The sequence below is a fragment of the Centropristis striata genome, chromosome 7 (assembly GCF_030273125.1).
Source record: "Centropristis striata isolate RG_2023a ecotype Rhode Island chromosome 7, C.striata_1.0, whole genome shotgun sequence".
In the NCBI taxonomy this organism is placed as follows: Eukaryota; Metazoa; Chordata; class Actinopteri; order Perciformes; family Serranidae; genus Centropristis; species Centropristis striata.
Window position 1 is genome coordinate 12,713,822 of NC_081523.1, and position 20,393 is coordinate 12,734,214.

The window sequence follows — 20,393 nt, forward strand, 5'->3', positions numbered from 1 at the left end:
TTGCTCCAATTAATACTCTTGTATTTCTGTGTGTTTAATAACTGTCACTGCAATTTTCAGTTTGAAAACTGTAGCTTCATCCATTTAATTCTCAGCTCATTGGCTTATTCACATACGGCCGCAGAACTAAACGCACGGTCGTACGTGATGTAATCAAAAATGCACAGATCGATTAAAAATGCCACATGATCGACCAAATTCTTAACGACCATTAATCTATCATCGATCAATTATTCCCATCCCTACTTCAGACTCTTAAGTGATGAGTTCAATGGAACAAAAAAGACTGGTGTACGGGGCTACACACACAAGCAGCAGACTTTTTATTGTGTGCTACATGTTTAGAGTGCTTCATAAAGTGGCGCAAATGGCTCCTAACCAAGCGTCTGTATGTGACATGTTGGGAATGAAGTGAGAGGGGTGTGGAGGCAATCCCAGCTCAGAACCATAGATGTGCTCTGGATGCCATGTACAGCGCCTGTAATAGCAAAAAAAACAAAAGCAATCTGCGCATGTTTAATAGCATCATTGCCCATTGGCATGTTGAATTCATCTTATTCCTGTCACCAAGTCAGTGAGACCAGCGGTTTAATGCCCCTACCAGTTTTTTGTGCACATCTAAGTGACGAAGAGCTGCTTGGTTCCTTGCTGTCATTGCCTCAGTCATGTTTTAAATTATTAGGGCTTCTGTTAGACGATGATTGGCGCTACACGTCTAAAAACAAGATTTTGGAGAAAAAAGCAATCTAATCATCACTTCCATATCCCGTACAGCACCTAACAATTACTGAAATGGTGCAACCTGTTGCAACCCTTGCCCTTTTTATAAGTGACAATGGACTGTGAGTTTTCTAATGGGCTTCACTTTGAAGTTTGAAGGTGAGTGGTTGCTGTTCATTGAACTTCACATTAAAGGCGATTCTATCCTGGCTCTAAGCTCTCTCTCTCTCTCTCTACCCACTCCTAGGGTAATCTAAAACATCTGGACTGGAGATATTCCACTTTAAAAACCTGCACTTTTCTTCTCAATAGATAGCCTATACTTTATGCTATTACCTCAAATAACCCTTCTGAAAAGCACTTGGCACTAGTCCAGGACAGTTTGTTCATATTTGAGTTGAAGGACAGGCTTTCAGTTCAAGTACAATACAGACTTTATTTTTAAAGAAACACGTCAATATATATATCTTTTACATTTCTTTGACCAGATATATTCAATCTTGTTCTCGGTCACACATCAAACACTGCCTGGTTGGCATTCAGCACAATTTAGTGGAAAAGAAGGCTGGCTCACATGAAGGGATGTTGTTTTGTTTTGTTTTTTTTGTTTTTTTTTGGGGGGGGGGGATGAGTGAAGTATGGATGCACATTCACATACTGTGCTTAAGAGCCAGAAACTAGACTTTGTGTGATGACATTTCTGGGTTACTTCTCCAGGCTTCGAGCACACATAACCAAACAACTGCACACACACACATACACACACATACACACACATACACACACACACACACACACAGAAAAGACACGGCTTCATCAGTACAGGTATTGAAATAATCAAATATGAGATAAAATGATGTAAATTTCAGCACTGATGAGTCTGGGAATGAGATGAAATACACAAACAAATCCAAAAGCACAGGTTGCATCTACTACACCCAGCTCATTATCGAGGTGAGTGAGAAAAAGAAAGAGATAATTAGAACAGCAGATGGGTGGGAAAAGAATAGTTAAAGATGAACTGCACCAGGCACAATACAATTTGAGCATTATCATTATTAATTTAGATGACCATGTAGCCATGGCATCATTTACTGTAAATGCAAATGAGAAAATGGTTAATGATTCAAGTTACCTTTTTGACCCTGGTGTGTGGACTGTAACATAGAGGCCATGATTTAAGTACGCTTTTCAAGAATAATAACTTCATCACCGATCTAATTTCAAAGAAGTAGATTGGGCTTATTGAAAATGCAGTGGTGTTCCAGAGCCCAATAGAAAGACTTTATCCGACCAGAGGAAAGCTTATTGCTTTAAACTCCTCAATCTTAAATTTGACTGTGTAGAAGACAATGCCTGCGTAGTGCAGCAACTAAAGCATGCTTGTCTAATAAATACAAGCATGAATGTTGCAAGCTTTGGGTTTATTTGAAACCTTACCCACTATCTCCTCCCATTACAAATTAATATGAGACTGGGTGGCCCACACACACCTGACAATGCCAAAAAAAAAAAAAAAAAAACAATGTTAGGAATTGTTCGGAAAGAGTCTTTGAAAGCTGGAAAGACTATAAATTACAAGTATAAAAGACATTTATATCCTCACAGAGAGCAGATATTACATCGCAAAAATGTGTCAGGAGCTGGCTTTTTGTGTAAAGATAAAACATTAAAGCATTCAAAGGTCTATGCGTCATTCATCCGTTCGTGTAAAAGCTTTAAACTCTGCAAAAAGACATTTTGTTTTTAATCTCACTGTCTTAAAGCTTTGGTCTCACAATAGAGCTTAAACAGGCTGAAACAGCTCACACCTCCTCAGATTTACAGGCTGCTGCAGTTCTGCACTTAATCCAAAATAATTTATTCAGTTTATTGATTTTCTGTGGAAAGGTGGACTCTTTCACTCATGGCCAGCACTGATAATAAATGGTTGATGCTGTTGTGACACTCTCCTGACAAAATGAGGGTGGGTCCAGAGCACTCAGTATCCACTCCCACTACAAAAGTTGTGTTTGGCAAGAAGAAGGAATGCAATGAGAATCCACCCTGATGCTTGTCAGTGAGTTTTGCATTCCTGCCTCCCAACTCCCTTCTCACACACACACACACAGACACACACACACAAGCTGTCTAGAGATATCTTAACAAAATGACTCACTTCTCTTGTGTAGAGGCAGGTGTTTAAATACAAAAGAATTTAAAAAGCAAAAGAGATTCATTTATACGGTAATTACACGGCCCTATTGTTGACGCAGACTGCAGGTTTTAACTTGAGGTGCTTGTTGTTTTGTATTGAACATAGCTATTTAGTTAATACTTAGCTGTCTAAGTCGAAATTGGTTGTTAAATTATATTGCGAATATGGTACAGTAGGCATACACAGAGCTGATGTGAAGCCTGTTTGTGTTTGCAAATAACAGACAGACAGATAAGGTAGGTTGGACGGATGGAAGGAAATTAATTACACTAAGTTCAGAAGAAGAAGAATGATGAAATTTGTGCTTTTCTGTTTCCTAAAAGAAGCAGAGCTAGGATAAGGCATAAAGCTTAAGGAACGATGCCAATCTAAAATTATTTGGACTGTTCCTCAGATGACGAATGCTAATCTATTTTCAGTTGTGATTTAAAACATGTACACGGTGTTTGATGAAGCAATACTAATCTAATGTTTTCCTAAAGCAATTAATGCACCCCAACCACTTCAAATGTTTTCTTCTGACAAAACTATTAAGCTACATTGCTTTACAGCCTAATGCCACTTATTCCAATAAGCATTATGATGATTTTACAGTGTTGACAATTTTAATTGAACATAAAGCCATATTTGTATATGAACTGCATGTGCGTTTTAATCAGTATTTCCTCTGGCACCACAATGATAAATTTATATAATTAGATATTGTATAATAATATGAGGGAAATTACTTCATGCAGATGGTTATTATAACCACACTTGTTTGTGTTATTCTTTATTTCTAATGTAGATTGCCATGCAATTGACATCAGTATATATTAATCAAATAAATATAAAGTAATGAAACAGACTAATAGTTTCACTATTACCTGGTTCACTGGCAATTTGTCTGCCTTTTCCCTCAACAAAGCCTGACTCTGTGTCACTGCAGCAGGGGCAGTACATTCAGGTGGCAGCCCCCGGAGGAGCTCTGGGCATTATCAGTAGACCTGACAAGGGCTTCAACCAGTTGCTTTCTACCTGAACATTCATTTTGAACTGATGACAGTGGCCTAAGGAAACTTTGCCGAGGCAGATAGACAGCAACCCTCTCCCTTCAAGCTGTATCTGCTACACGATGCGTGCAAAGAATTTGTTTAAATTTGCAATTTAAGTCCAAATGTTGCATCAACTTTCATTACCTACTTAAGGCTTGAAAAAACATAGTATATTTTCACATCTCACTCAGTGAATTACCTCAACTCAACTTTATTTATTTGTAAAGCACTTTAAAAAAAGTAAGGATTCATTTCAACCAAAGCAGAGTTGGTAATTGTTGGAGCAGTTGAAAGACTAATGAATACAGTACAATGAGATAACAAGGCAAGTATCAGTTTGACAAAAAAGGGAAACTTAAAATCCGAAGTTGACTGATTCTTTTTTCTCTTTAATAAGGAAAACAGGTGTAAGAATATCCACTTAGTTAATGTTTTGTGAGTTTATTTTCAAACTCGCCACTCAAACACATCACCCCGATGATACCACTTCATTCAAATGCGACGAAAGAAAAAAAAAACTCACCAACCCACTCCTTGGGTTCCAACAATCACAAGATCTGGTTTGGTCAAATTAAGCCCTTAATTCACTGAGCGCCATGGGAAATCATGCTGGCTCTACGTGTGTTAGTGTTAAAATTAGCAATCGGCGATTGTTGGATTGACGGTGGCTTGTTGGAAAATTTTCACATATCACTCAAGCCTAAACTCATTTAGGCTGAATGTATTCTGTCTGGCTGGCTCCGGGTGGCTCTTCTCCTAATGTAATGTTTCTTCTTAGTCAGTCCAGAAAGCAGCAAGCCTCAGAGAACTCATGAACAATCCTAAACAATATGTTACAGTTCATTTCAAACAAGACATCATATAACTTCATTAACTGCAATGTTTTTGCCACACACACAGTGAGCCCGCACTGTGGGCTTGCTTGTGCCTCCAAAAGTTGAGTCATTAATCGTGACCCAGTGGGATTACTTAAAACCAGCATGTGGTCGTCTGAATGCTGAAACCATGAAAGGACGGGCTGCTGCATGTTCTTAGCTGAAAAAGTGAAGTACACTCAACATGAAATGACACTACAAACGAAACATTCCTATAATCTCTTTGCCGTTTCAGAGGGCCTTTTTTCTTTTTCCCTGGCACAGTCATGGTTTGAGGTTTGACACTGGCATTAATAGTATGCTAAGACGATCGCTGCTTATGCCAGCCATCATAATGTTCCATGCGGCTTTAAGTCAGCATTAGACCTTTAACATGTCTGGGAAAACTCAGAATCAATGTTTCCAGAGTTTTGTGGATAGAAACATCAGATATCGATTAAAGGATTAGGGGAAAACAGGCAGAGTTATGTGCAAAGAGCTATTCTTATTTGTGTTAGTCATGTTTTTCACTCTGATGAACAAATGCTGAGATAATAAGCCAAAAATCTAGAACTGGACCTAAAACACAGTGGCCCTCATTTATCAAACGAGCGTAGAAACCAACGCAGAACTGAGTGTATATTTCGTCTTACGACAGGGTTCACGTGGGATTTATCAAACGATCGTATCTCTCCAATCACAGCGTAAAAATGATCGGCTGTTGATAAAGGTGGCGGCTCGAAATGAGCGTCATTTAGATGTCACGCCCTAATATATACCAGATTCAGAAGGCTCGCCTCCAGAGTTTACGACACCGAAGGACGCAATGAGTGAATGAATTAGCAAAGAGCACCGTTACAATTAACAATAGGGGCAATATAGACATATTAAAGAAATACGCAGCGACATGAAATAAAAGTACTTATAGTTATAAACTCAAACAAGTTCAGTGAATATTTTACATTTGGAGCACGGACTTTTTGTTTTCACAGCTTTTTGGTTGAAGGAGGTAAACAATGTTTTAAAGTAAGTTTTAATTCAAAAAGAAGAGGAATTTCTCAGTCAGAAAGTGAAACGCTGACGTCCAACAGCTGCAACACAACAAACTAGTTTTGTTTGACAGCATAGAAAATGAAAAAGAAGGAAATCAGTGGTGCTGTCAGCAGAGTAGCGGACCATTAAACTCCCGGCGAGGTTTGAGTAATTAATTTATACATTGTGATATATAAAGCCTAATAATCTATATAATATCCGAATATTGCTATTATTATGATGGAGATATATTATTCACCTCTTTACATTTACTAATAATGATGTCCTAGTCAGAGGAGCGTTTGACTGCGCTGATTGGAGATGTTTATATTCGGGCAGCACAGGTGGTGGAGGAGACGCCGACGCTCAGGTGTCGGAGCTGGATAACGGTAAATAACAGAAGACAAAAAATCTAATATCCTCGGCTAGCATTCTGTTTAAATAATTTCAAGATCGCAGGGGGAATTTATTTTGGATTATGTTTTAATGATAAATTATGTAGTCTAAACATGTTTTGCTTTGTCACCATTAAAAATCAAAACACCACAGAGTTGTATCAGCTCCAGGCATCGATACAATAGTCTAAGATCAATTCTCCGACTCAGACGTGTGGACTTCACGCTGACTCAAATTTGCGTAGACGAGCTGAGAGCAGATGTGAGATCTGATCGTACCCTCCGCTCACTTCCAAATTGATAAATGCCGAGGCTTGCGTAGAAATTATCTTATGCCCACTTTGCGCTCACTTTCTGTCGTACGCTCGCTTGATAAATGAGGGCCAGTATGACACCAACACCAGTATTTTTAGTTGAGTGAGACACTTCTGGCTTGTCAGGTGATCAGACATTTAAAATCATTTAGTTTCTGTCTGAACGCTTATATATGAGTGTGTGTTGGCTCAAACATCTTAGCTGCCTATTCTTATCTCAGGGCTGTTTGAGAGTTCTTTGGTAAGCTCTTCCTCTGCGTGTGTCCTTACAACCTCTGTAACCGTCCCTCTAGTGCCCTCCCAATAAGTCAAGCATGAAATGTAGGCAGGGCAACAGAGGCCCGACTACGGCAAAGACAAATGGCTTGGTATCCATTAAGTTGTCAGCATAGGAGTCAAATGAACTCTCCTTCATTTATTAATGGGATGAAGAAACACCTGCACTGACAACAAATAGCCCAATCATGAAAAAAAAAAACAGTAGCCAATGTCACAATAGAGACAGGAGAAGGCTTTGTGGAAAGACTTGTGTGTCTTGATATCCTATGTCTAATTTCCTTGTGTGTGGGTTGTCGTCCATTCCTTTGGATATCATGGCTGCTGATCTGACAGAGGTCTAACCTCTCTCCACTGATTGAAGACTTTGCCATTTAAAACCAGTGAAGAGCACAGTAGAGGGAGGTTGCAAGTCATTGTTATTAAAAGTCACCTGTATATTCGCCTTAACCTTCAGTGGCTAGTAAATGTAATGAGCTTTTAGACAAAGGACAGAATTTTTCATTAATATTGCCAACTGCAAACAAGTTTTAGTTTTCTAGTTTATTTATAATAAACCAAGGACATTTCAGCATTAACCTTATGTCTCTAAAGGTAAGAAACATTTATTCTTATTTTTAAGAAAATGTTGCAATACATTATTATTTATTTGGAAGTATAAATATCATAAAACAGGAAGGCACTTGCTAGAATTTCTCAAAACCTTAGATAAACATTGTAAAAGGCACTTCCACGGTCTCAGTTAATTAAGCATTTGATAGTATCGAAAGTACAAAAGTCAGATCTACTCAGATTTTCACTCAAGGCTGCAACAGATGACAGAAAGTCAGCTGGCCCTGAACCTGTTACAGCATTCTCTCTAGCAACAATAATATCAATTTAAAAAATATATCCTATTTTGTGCACCTAGGATTTATTCTCTGCTTCTTTGCAGTGGTATCAAAAGAGATATTGAGTATCTTTTATCATGACAACCTTACTTGAGATATTATGTTCAGATTGCTTTTTACATTAGACCAACAGTCCTAAAGCCAAACATATTCAGTTTATAGTAATATATGACAAAGAAAACCAGCAAATCTTCACATTTATGAAGCTTAAACCAGTGAATTTTTGGAAAAGTTGCTTAATTGATCACCAAATAGTCATTTCATTTTCTGTTAAACTAAGCCATTAATTGCTGCAGCTCCAGCCAATACTGTTCTGCTGCAGTAATTTGTTTACAAATCTGAGGCTGTTTATCTGCAGCGATCAATACATTATATAACTTATGACAATTATAGCCCACTGTGCATATTGTTGTAAAATAATGCATCTGAGTTAATCTGTCGTGCGTTGTTGGTGTTCCATGGCCTCATGATATCCCAAGCAGTATTAGGTTACATCCAGCCAACAGTTTCCATCCCTCTCGTTTCCAGCCAGGTCTATTGTTTATTCAAATGTACCACATGCCATTCCTGCTAGCAAGGAAGTAGCCTTCTGTCAGTCTTTCCCTCAAGTTTTAAACTGACCGAAATCTACAGTCTGAGAGTATGAGGAACTAAACAGGTCGGTCTAAACCCACAATCATTCTAGAAATCACAAAGATTCTATAGCTGTGCATTTTGTTTGGCCAATTTCTTCAGCAGGGTTAAGCAAATTAAATATTTGAGTGAAATGAACAGTGACCACCAATATCAACACTAATCATGATTCACCAATAGCATAAACTCACATCGGCCCTCCAGATGGCCGTCCATTTGCCTAAAAGGCTCTAATTGTGCAGCAATTATAACAAGACTGAGACTAAAATTAAGATGCATAAAATTCATTAAAACTGACTCTCTAAACAAGCACAAAAGCATCTTACATACGGAGGGCCCACTGGTGCGGTCATGTGCTTTGTCCAGGCGGACAGGCTGAATCTCAAACAATGTGTGAGAGTCAGCACCAGTAACCAACCAGAGGAAGTGATGTATTGCACACTGACTTGGAACAATGCAGTCTGTTTTACCTGAAGGCGAATGTTTCTACCCCATCAATTTGTTTGAATGGACAGAGGCACCCAGTGACATCCTCAATAGCTGTCTCTGTAGACGCTAGCTACCTTTGAGCTTTTAGCATCAGCTAAATGACAACTGGGAAAGGTTAATATGATGTAGCTTTTATACAGTACAAGCAAAGATTTAGAATATTCACAATTCATTCTTTGTGATGGGGAGTTTGAATGCTCTTGGACCTTTGGAGCCCTGTCCAGAGCAGTTATGTTGCTAAAATGCTGCCAGGGTGACCAGGGATGGTTGTGAGTAAGCTCTCACACAGATCAAATACTGTTAACACCCTCCATCCACCTCTATCCCCACCTCAAACCAGCTCCTTGCTGTGAATGAGGTTACAGCTGTTCTCAGTTTGGAAACAGATGGACAAAAATCCCTTTACAATGCCACAAATTTAACTGGGATATGATTAATTGAGGGACCGGTTCAGGGTGTATTTTTAACTCACTGAGCCTTTAAACAAGTCGACCCACGGCACCACAGCTCGCTGCTTTTCCTCTGCATTCATTATGCCAGCCTACCAGGGAGTATTATGTCTTCCAGCCGCTGATTCTGAGTTGACACTGCGAGGCTTAGGGAGCCTCTGAAACTCTGCTTAAGGCGCACTCCTGGTGTAGAGACTGAGGTCTGTCTGACATGTGTGACTCCTGAGGCAAGTATGTTGCTAAATGAATAGAGACAGGATGGATGGGCATGACCCACTTCCATAAGGGCTACACTGCTTTCTTTACAGAAATCCCACAGGTACTGTTCTGTGCTGTTCATGGGCAATGTACAGTGGGCAAAGCCTTAAATATCCCCATCACCAGAATTTTGGAGGGGCAAGGAAGTGGGGATGTGAAATGATTTGAATAATGATCCAGTGGGTGAGTTGAATATATAAGATTTCAACAAGCTCCTCTCTACATAAGGCAGTCTGGCAGTTTTTGGTTAGATTATACATTAAACTTGCACAGCTGACCTTCTCCTGGTGTCTTTTTAGTCATTAATGGTGCCGTGATGCAACTAATAGCAAATATAGCATATCTCCTCTAAGTGATAGCATCTGGATCTGTCTGAAGCCCACGTTAGAGAAATCTTTCCATTTATCTTGTTTCTTAATTCAGTTTATTAAAGATGGAAAAGTGAAGTCTTGACCGTCTTAACCGACCAGGGCTATATCTGGACGTACAGTTTATTTTATCATCTGGAACCGTCACGCAGAACCGAAGCAAACAGCTGAAGATTATCACTGTGAGGGCGCACAAAACACAGGAGCTGTGCACATTTCTACCTTAAAATGTGCGCGCCTGATGCACGGACTGATTTAGCCCACAGAGAGATTACGCACCACTCAAAAAAAAGGAATAATCTGTGACATCGACTCAAACAAGTGTCCTTTAAACGCAAGCAAACCAATTAACTAACGAGTCGTGCACAGATTACAAGCGCTAGTTTTGTGTTGACAGGCTGCTGTTTTTTCGCAAACAACACAGGCTATCCATAAACGCACATCATATTTGGCTCAGCTATTGTTATAATGTGGGCTTCCCCCCCTTTAAATTATCAATTCACTTTCGATGCGTAAAGACGTTCCGATCCCTGCTGATCAGTTGGGGGTACTCCCACGCTAAATGGCTAGTCGTGTAAAAATGTTTTGACAATAATAATACTGACAGCCAGTCACTTTTCCACTCACCTTTCACATGCTGCGGGACAGCGGCGCCCAAACACAGGGCGATGGAAAGGAGTAGCGGTCCCATCCTCTCAATAAACAGGTCTGACTTCCAAGGTTACGGATGTGGGATGAATTTAAAAAAATCAGTCAAATAGTCAAAAGTTGTCCCTCCTTCGCTCTCTCTCGGGCTGTAGAATTGCCCTGGGAGCTGTTGCTATATGTCCTCTCAGGTAAAGTCCTCCTCTGTGATAAAGTAGGCAGGGAGACAATCTTTCCACCTGGATGTTTTTCGTGCAGAAACAAGTGAAGTGTGCCTGCTGGGTCCCTCTCTGCTTCTGCCTTCCTCGCTCCTACCGCAGTGGTGCGATGTAGTGGAGAGAGCGGCGTGTGCGCTCACTGCTCCCGGACAACTGCTGTCAAGCCTCCCTGAGTTACGTATACCATCTTTTCCGGACCACACTTACAAAATAAAACCACGAAATTAATTATTTGAAATCAAAATATGTTGCATTGAATCCCTTATAATCCAAAAGGGTTCATACGTAATGATTTTCGCGCAATGTCTTATCGTATTTTCTTATTCTATCGTCCTTTCCATTGCAATTACAATGCCTTAACAATTGGTGCTTTTGCAAAATGATGTACGCCATGAAGAAGAAGCTTTTATTTTGAAGGTACAATCACCTAACATCCTGGCTAGGCGGTGAATCTTGACGCAGCTTCAAGGACAGACCGTTTGGCTCACCGGAGGATGTGCAGGATGTGCGCTTCACGGTCGGTCACAGTAAACCGACTGGGGCGCTGTCTCGCTGATGGAGACAACTCTTCCTCCTCCCTCCTCCTCCTCCTGAGAAGCACTTCCAAAAAGTCTGCCGGGGTTTGGACTTTAAATTGTGTATAATCGGCCTCTTCTGCCTTTCCCCTAACCTCTTTTATTTCTCTCCACAGGGCTTCCCTTTCAAGCTGAGGAAGTTGGATAGCTGTTTCAATAAACTTCTCAAAGTCTTGTTGGGATTAAAGGTGTAAATCTTTAGAGATTAATCATAGCCTATGTGCCAAGCATAATTGGATTGAAATGGGTTACATGAAAATATTTGCAAAGACAGACATAGGACTCATGTCACCACACTACACTACTAATTTTAACTGTCACAGAATTGTAAAATTGTCATACATTATGGTATTATTGATATAACATCTTATAGAGGGCAAAACTGTCCTACAAATATAACTATCAAAAATTGTGTTATCATCACTAAATCTCAGTATAACACAGGTAGTTTTATTTCAAGGATATCAAAGGTAGTGTGTGCGGATACTGCAACATGCCTATGGTGACTCCATGAACGACAATTTAGACCTTGCTGTTCTAGTTAAAAAGTCACTTCAGCTACTTTGTGAAATGACCCATAACCTGATGATCTCAATGAAAGGTTGATCTTAATAACCAGCTTGGAATGTCATCCATCCATCCATTCAGACACCACTGACACGGCGCTGGCAGAAATGGAACGTAAACGGTTCTGTCCAAGGTATCTCATTGAGCCGTGGCATTTCAAAATGAGATTATTTTGCAAACGGGTGGCACCACACTGATTCATGTGCCATGTGTGATATTTCAGCCACCACTGATTGGATTTTGATGAAACTTGGGGTTAACTGAATCTGACAATTGCACTTTGGCGATTTCAGATTTAAGCTGATTAACCCATGGTAGAGACTATAATGAAAGGTCAAACAGAATGCTATTTTTACCACCCTGAAGGTGCTTATGTCCAGTGCAATGTGTCTTCTTATGTGTCTGTCTGTCAGCAGGATTACAGAAAAACTACTGGCTCAATTTTCATCACACTTTGTCAAAAAGTGTAGCAAGGGTCATGGAAGAACCCAATTAATTAAGAGCGGATGTGAATCACGGGGCACATACACAGAGTCATTTTTTTATACTTTTGTTAATGTGTGCTGTTGGAATGATGTGAAAAACTTGTTAAACAAAGCCATCAACATGTTGTTTAAAGGTTCTGAACTATAAAATACAAACACGACAAAATAAAAATAGAAAACGACTTCCCGACTCAGGAACTGGGACCGGAGGATGGCGAAGGTCTGCACTCTTGCATATTTATTGTACCTTGTTAAATGTTAAGTTTAATATTTGATGGCCAAAGTCAAAGAGAGTTTGAAGTTCCCTCTGTGTTGGTAAGAACAATGGTGTCCTCTTGCAAGGACATGCAATTTAAGATTTGATGTTCTCAGGTGAGATTTACTGTAGGTCAGTAATTGGTCATTAAGGAGGATGTGTTATATTTAAAGGACACCATGCATACTGTTTAATTACATTCTTCAGCTTCTTTTTCCAGATATTTTGCTGAGAATTTTCCACAGCTGAAAAAAAGAGCACAGCGAGGCTGAGACTTTAAGCTGATGTCATCACCCAACATCCTATAGTTATCAGTCTGACCTTGAGATGTTTCCGAGCTCCTCATCATGAATCATGAAAGATATCAGGTGTTCTATGGTTAATGTAGATAGAGACCTATAAGTGTATGCACTTGGTCAAGACCTATAAATCATCCGCAGTTCCGACAGTAAAGTCTGCTATCATCTTAATGAGACGCCGCCCTCTATGCCTATGATCACATCACCTCCCATTGTTTCAGCTTCCCAGGCTCTGTCTCCATAGCAGAAAATGTGATCTCTTTAAACGGTATTATCACTAAGAAGGATTATTAATAATGAGAGGAAAACAAAAATGGAACTGTTTTGAACAGCACTGGTAACAACTTGCGGATCCGCTGAGAATATCATGTGCTAATCCTGCATATCAAGACATCAGTATAATGGTGCTATTTTACCTGTTTTACATTTTGTTTGGGGTTGGATTAGGAATTTACTCTTTAAATCAGATAAACATTATACAGTTTTGTTAGTTTGAAAAGCTGGGGTGCTGTTACAAGCATAATACAGACACAAAAGTCCTCATTAGGCTTCAGTTTCATGTGTGCCAAAGAGGGAGAGAGAGAGAAGTCAAACAACAGAGAGATGATCAGAGAGGATTCGCAGAGGCTTGCTGGTAAATCTGTACACTAAATACAAGCCCCATGACCTCCTCCTAGTCTCTGCTGCCAGCCTACACACTGAACACAGCTCCTACAACTGTATTCTGCAAATCCTCCACACTACTCTATCTAAACCTTCGCCACAGCCAGTCCTTCGAAGAACTCAACTCTTCCCGACTCCTTTGCCCTTGTCGAGAGGCTGCGCTCAGACCAGTGAATCCTCTTCAGCTCACATCCATCCTCATTTAGACCATGGGGACCCATTTAGGATGAGCAACGGGCTGGAAAACACAGTGACCTTCTCATATTTGACTCATTTACTGCTGTTTTTATTTCAGCCACTAAAAGCAGGCGCCATGTTTTTATTTCTAGCAAAAGTTACAGAGTTGGAAAGGAGTGGCTAGTATTTCTCCTCCGGCAATAATCCGCACCTTGAAGGGCATGAAGATTTTATCCTTTCATCCGAATGGACAGGGGGGCTAAAGAACCTTTAGGATGCAGACGCAATCTGAAATTGAAACTTAATGGGTGAAGAATCTATGAATCCAGACAGAGAATGTACTATTGGCATGAGGCTTTATTATCTGTCGTGCCCTCAGCGTTTTCATAACCACAATTTTAATGAGGTTAACCTCTTTAAAACAGTGGATAAGGGGATAATCACTTTTTTCTTCCTTGCCTGTCTGTGTTTCTATCAGTATGCTCCCTCTCTCCTTTTTCATTCCCTCTGTCTCTCATAGGGGGAGAAGAGGTTTTTCATATCCACTCGCTCCCTCTCTCATCTCCCATGTCTCCAGGTTCTCGCGCTCTCCTTCCCAATCAGACTGCTCGAGTCGTGTTCAAGGCCTCCCTCCTTCTCTCAGCACTCACCACAAAGGCAGTCTAACAAAGGCCTAAGGCACAGAAAGAGAGAACGAGAGACAGCAAAGGGAAAGGGGTGGTGGTGGTTGGAAGGGCGGTGATGATGGTGGTGGTGGGAGGGGAGGCACGGAGCAGGATGGAAACAGCGAGACAGTAAAGGAGATGGATGAAGAAAGTGGGAGAGACAGAGAGAGCGAGGGGCAGATTGAGACAGTAAGGAAGGCAAGCAACACTAAATTAGATGCTCTTGGAGAAGAGACAGTGAATTAATTCCAAAGAGAATATTGCATTGTATCTTCCTTTCCCTTCCTCTCTCAGCATTGGGACACAGAGCGGAGTTATGTGTTCCCCCAGCAGGCTTCTCTATTTCTCTCCTCTCTTTCTGTTAGTCCCAGGCCGTTGATACCACTGGCACCAGCTCTTGCTTTCCCTCTCTTTGTCATCCTGCTTATTATTACTTTTTTTTTTTCCTGCAGCAAATGAACAGAGCGCTAACATTACAAATGCACTGAAAATGAGGTTTTGATTGAGCTATGATTGCGATGTTCAATATGAAACTACTTTGAACATTTGGCCATTTTGTCACTGAAAATCAGACAAATTGTGCAAGTGCTATAATAGCACTGGGTATTTCATCTCTAAATAAATAAAAAAGAAAGAAAGAAAAACACTGTCAAGATATTGCATTCACATCCGAAGTGTTTCTATTTTCTGTGCTTTTACAATGTCACCCACTGCTTTTAGTTTACCACAGTGAATGAACCATGATATATTGCCTAACAAGGAACATTTTCCATAACTCGCCCCCACTGTGTGACCATAATAACGATGATCTGCCACTGTGCACCCTATCCCATCTGTTTCCACCAAGAATACGTCCAAGGCAGCAATCTGGTGGTTTGCCTGAAACGCTGGCCTGAGCCCCCACTCCCACAACCCTGCATTTCTTATTTAAACTACGGTTGGAAATCATAATATCTGGCTGGGTTTGCTGAGTAGTCAGCTATGCTCCGCTGACGTTCCACTCTACAGCATTTTTGTCAGTTTGTGCTGAATGCATAATAGAGTGATGTATATATATATATCAGGTTCTACTGAAAGATTGACATGAGCTTTTGCACTATTCTAAACTTCACTTCTTATAACAGTTTAATTAGCCAGGATTGAGTCTTGCTTAGGCATCTCTTAACAACTGTCAGAACTGGCCTCATACGAATTATATAATACGTGTGCATTCTTGGCATGCTTTCACTCTTTTTTAAAGTCTTTAATTCAGTGCAGCATCAGTAAGTGTCAGAAAAAAACAAATGTTTCAAACAATCTAATATTCTTTGTGTGGCTCAGCACGGCTCCCTTAAACGTAATGCCACAGACTCATCAAACCAAGAGGACTTAGCAGGGTGTTTTGTTTTTTTAACAGACTCAAAATTCTTGCTTTAAACAGATTTTAATTACAGACAGCTTTGTTTATTCAGATTTTCAGGATTCAGTTAGGATTATAGTTTGTTAAAAGCTACCCCTTAAGTCTTGACACATTCAAATTTTGTTCATATTATATAACTGCTGAGATCAAGGATAGAATTTTACCAGCCTGCGAATGAAAAACATAACAGTATTTCCTCTCGGATTGAGCAAATATTTTCTTCCCTGGCTGAGGCTTGGGACTTAAGAACAATTTCTAGAGATGACACTCAACCCTTCGCTGATTCCTTCACTTCAAAGCATGCGTAAGCGCACACTGTAATCATGACACACACAACTGCAACCACTGGTATACTTTGGTAAAAACATACAAAGCATGCAATAATGAGGACACAGATGTAAAATCACGCCGAAGAGCGGCTCTTTAAGCCTCTGATTTCGATGCTTCCCCCAAAAAAACCTCTGCAACTCATCTTCCACACCACAGTGCCACATATCAACAAAAGCAAATGGCTTCGAAGGACTATATTTCTTGTGCAGAGATCAATATGCTGTTCACCTGCATGAGACAGCAGGATTTATATTGTAACAATGTGAGTTATGAGGAACTCTTCCCATCCTCCTCCACCCTGATCATCAAAGACTTGAGTAAACACAAGACACCCACCACCCAGAATCCCCACCCATTCTTCCTTCCTATCGCTCATCTACAGTTGTTTAGCCCGCTAAAAAGGTATAACATAGGCAAAGAGGGGTCTTTACTGATTAAAAGTGGAACCTTATTTTAAAGGGGATCTTGAGTGAGTTAATTACAACTTGTTTGGTTTGATTTGATTAACATTTTAATCAATCAATGGTTTCATTGCTGGCTGGTTGATCAAATCAACAGCCATGTTGACTGAGGTATTAGTCACCGCTGATGTATAAATGTGAATGTGAATAGGAGCAAGGGGCAGTGATACACATACAAAATGGGTTTATTTGATAGAAAAGCCAGGTTATGAATTACATTTCTTCATGTTCCGTTATGAAACAGAAAGACAGATTCAGGTATCCCTGATGAGCATCCTTTGTGACAAGAGTGATTAAAGGCAGGTTTTTCTTTGAGAGTCAGCAGTGATGATACATTTTGTTTAAACCTTGCTTTTCAGCAATAAGCAGGGACAGTTGGCCTCTGTTTGCTCTCTGCACAAACCTCAGTCTAGACAAACCTCTTAAAACCTATTCAGCTTAAACCAGAAATATCTGGAGAAAACTTGAGTCACAAAGAAATTGGGCTTTTATTTGGATTTTCCTAATGTTAGAGTTCCTAGAGGTTTGCTGTGAAGCCCGTGTCTAAAGCCTGTGGACACATGGGCGACTCGCTCTCTTTGGAGAGTGAGGGCACATTTTAGCCTGAGCAATGGAATCAATCAAGGGAATCGTTGGTCTGTGCCACAATTGCCTGAAAATAAGTTGTATCAGTGGAGGTATGTGAGGGATAATGGTGAGGCGTTTCAGGTAAGGAGACATCATGCTTCAGTGAACTGCTTATAAAACCATTTACTGAGGCTACTTAAGGTCTCTGTTCCAGTGGAACCATAGAAAGTATTTACTGACACCCAGAGGGTCTCACATATCATCAAGCTGCACACAAAAGGCATTCGGGAATCACTATTTGTGTGTTTATTGCTTGTTGCTTACGTGTGTGTGGATTATTTGCCTGTGATTGTGTAGTATTTAAGTGTCATAAAAAGGCCATATAGACAACAAAACATTCTGTTTTATGACAGTCTGTCTAAAGTACTAAAATGATTGTTAAACACTGCAAAGGATGCCTACACCATCCATTTCATCAAATTGGATAACTACTTAAACTGTCTATTTAAAGTTCATTTACATACATAATCTTATGTAATGGTCTCATATAGACACCTTTTTTATGACTTATGTGAATCAAAGGGTAAGCATAACCTGACAGACCAGCACTGTGTAAAATAATACAAGGAATTGTTTGACATTTTGACAAATGTGGTTAGATGTTAAGTTAGATGAGAAGATTTATAACATCACAGTGTTATAAATGTTTGTGTACTTAACAGAAAGCTATTGCTAGCAGCCAGCTGACTTAGCTTAGCATTGACTGGAAACACAGGGAACAGGTCTTGTAACTACTCCAGACCATGAAACAGTACAATTGTGAATTGCAATTGCATGTTAGCATCTACACATATTAAATCAGTGGTTCTCAACCCCAACAATTACGAGCAATGGCAGAGAGGGGCACAATTTTCTGTGCAGCACCTCCTGCTGATTTTAAGTGATTATTGTGAACGCTCTATTTAATGAATGTTAACAAATAATGCTTGCTTTGTGATGACAGTTTTGTTTAGTTTTAACAGCTAGTACTTTGCCATTGTCCAATGTGCTCTATGCACTGTTGATCTCTGATGTATTGCATGACTTCTTCTCTCCCTCTGATCAGTCAGATCAGCATCCTCTGTGTTGCAGGAATTCCTGATTTATATTCAGCACAATATAACACATGAAAGCTCCCAAACTCACACCATGTAAAAACTGTTCCCTAATCTAAAAAAAAGTTATTTTATTTTCAATATATAATTTAATTTTTTCTTCACAACCACCTGGGGACCCCCAGAAATGGCAATGTGACACTCTCTGAACCCCAGTTTGAGAAACACTGGATTAACCACTTATCATTTGGGGTTGGTTTTTTTTTTAGAATTGGTTGTTGTGGCCAGTGGATGTTTAGGGGAAGATAGGGGTCAACACCAAATGCAACATAGAAGTGGGAGCTCAGCACTGTGTGTCAAGTTGTTCTGGTCAATAATATCTAATAAAAATGACTGAACTAATTTATTATTTATTTATTGAAAGCTGTCAAGGTGTATAAAGAGTCATAACATTAACATATGGCTTTCTGAAGTCCATTTCCATGTTTAACTATGTCCTATAAGTTGTTGCAGCAATTTTTGTGTTGATACCAAAAATTGTGGAAATTGTGAGTTTCTGCCAGCGGGACCTCTGAACATTTTAAATGATCAAGGTGTCATGTGAAAATTGGTGATTTTAGAGATGCTGGTAAAAGCCATTTCCCACCCAAAGTATGCATGATTCCCAACATGTGTAACTATTTCTTTAACACTAAGAGATAATAAATGGGAAGACTTGTCTGTTTATTTACTTTGTAGTGCACACACAACTTTACACACTGACCAAAAAATATAATTTGATTTTAGCTAATTAGTGATTTTCATCTACTAAAAGGGAGTTTCATACCTTCCTCAAACGTTTTCTAAAGGATTCCATAGCCAATGACACCAAAAACACACTGTAATTGGAGATAATGAGGCAGTTTTGCTGTGGTTCTTTTCTGACAAAAATAAAAAAATACCTGAGTTTGGTCTGTGGAACTTAAGTCAGTCATTTCAAATGATATTTTAAACATTTGACTAAAAGTATGAGTAAATGTTTCTGTGCCTTTGAGCACTCACAAAGCTGTTTTTTCCCCTCACAACCCAGACATGATGATGATGATGATGATGATGATACATCTTAAGCCAAAGCACATGCAGTCACTCTGTGGGCGGAAAGGGAGGAGATGAAAGAGAGAAACAAGAGGTGATACTTTACATCAAGCTCCCATTTATAGAAAGTAAACAACAGTGTCGCAGTGTTTACTCAGTCACATGTGTAAGGTTTTTCTCTAAGTTCATTTATTGAATAATTTAAGGAAGATGTTGACGAACTGCAAAGACTGGAAATGTCACAGATCGGTAAATGTCAGTCCTGCTGTTTGTTGTAATTGTATTGCTCAATTATTTGTGGGAGGATGTTCAGTTCACAGAAAACTTCTTCTGACAAACAACTGAGCAACTCAATCAATGTAAGGTATGTTACTAAATTACTATGCAAAAAATATTAGTAACGGCGTAATTACATACAAAGAAAAGTTGTGGTTTTGTTGTGTTTTGATAAGAGGACAGCAAAAGCCAGAAGCAGAGAACAATCCAAGGTTATTTTCTCTTTTGACGTGCATCCCAGATTAAGGACCTCATTTATAATGGAAACAAGCAAATGGGTATGTTCAACAATCCAATGCCCTTGTATTAGTATGCTAAAGAAACATTCCTTTAACTGGTATTGATAGAGAGCAGGTCCCTGGAGAGCAGCATCCTTGAAAAGATGTCTTTTCATGATAGGCAATAAACCAGAAAATAGCCTTCTTTTCGCATAATACTTTTCCCACCTAGCCACACACAAAAAAGTGTTGTTAGCTTGTTAAATGTTGTTAAATGTAATGCAATGACATTATGCACTCTGTGGGTTTATTGGGAAAGACAGTAGGAAGGTAGCTGTTAAAGATTAATCCCTGCATCACCATTGACTTCCTTGGCAAAAACTATTAAATGATCAATAAGTTAAGCGGAGCTAGGATGACCACTGACATGACAGCACCATTGGTCCCTGGGTTACGATCAATATATCGACCATGCTTGCAGATACTGTTCCCCTTTTCTCTAATAGACTCTTCCA

The 20,393-nt window shown here is 39.6% G+C and overlaps 1 protein-coding gene across 2 annotated transcripts in view; it reads right to left on the reverse strand.

Annotated features, from left to right (window-relative positions):
* LOC131974592 (EGF-like repeat and discoidin I-like domain-containing protein 3) overlaps positions 1 to 10,846 on the reverse strand; it is a 110,882-nt gene extending 100,036 nt beyond the window's left edge. For both annotated transcript variants that reach the window (XM_059336969.1, XM_059336968.1), the window contains exon 1: positions 10,537 to 10,846. In XM_059336969.1, coding sequence (XP_059192952.1) covers positions 10,537 to 10,600 — 64 coding nt within the window. In that variant the 5' untranslated portion in view covers positions 10,601 to 10,846. The remainder of the gene's footprint in view (positions 1 to 10,536) is intronic.
* Between the last annotated feature and the right edge of the window lie 9,547 nt (positions 10,847 to 20,393).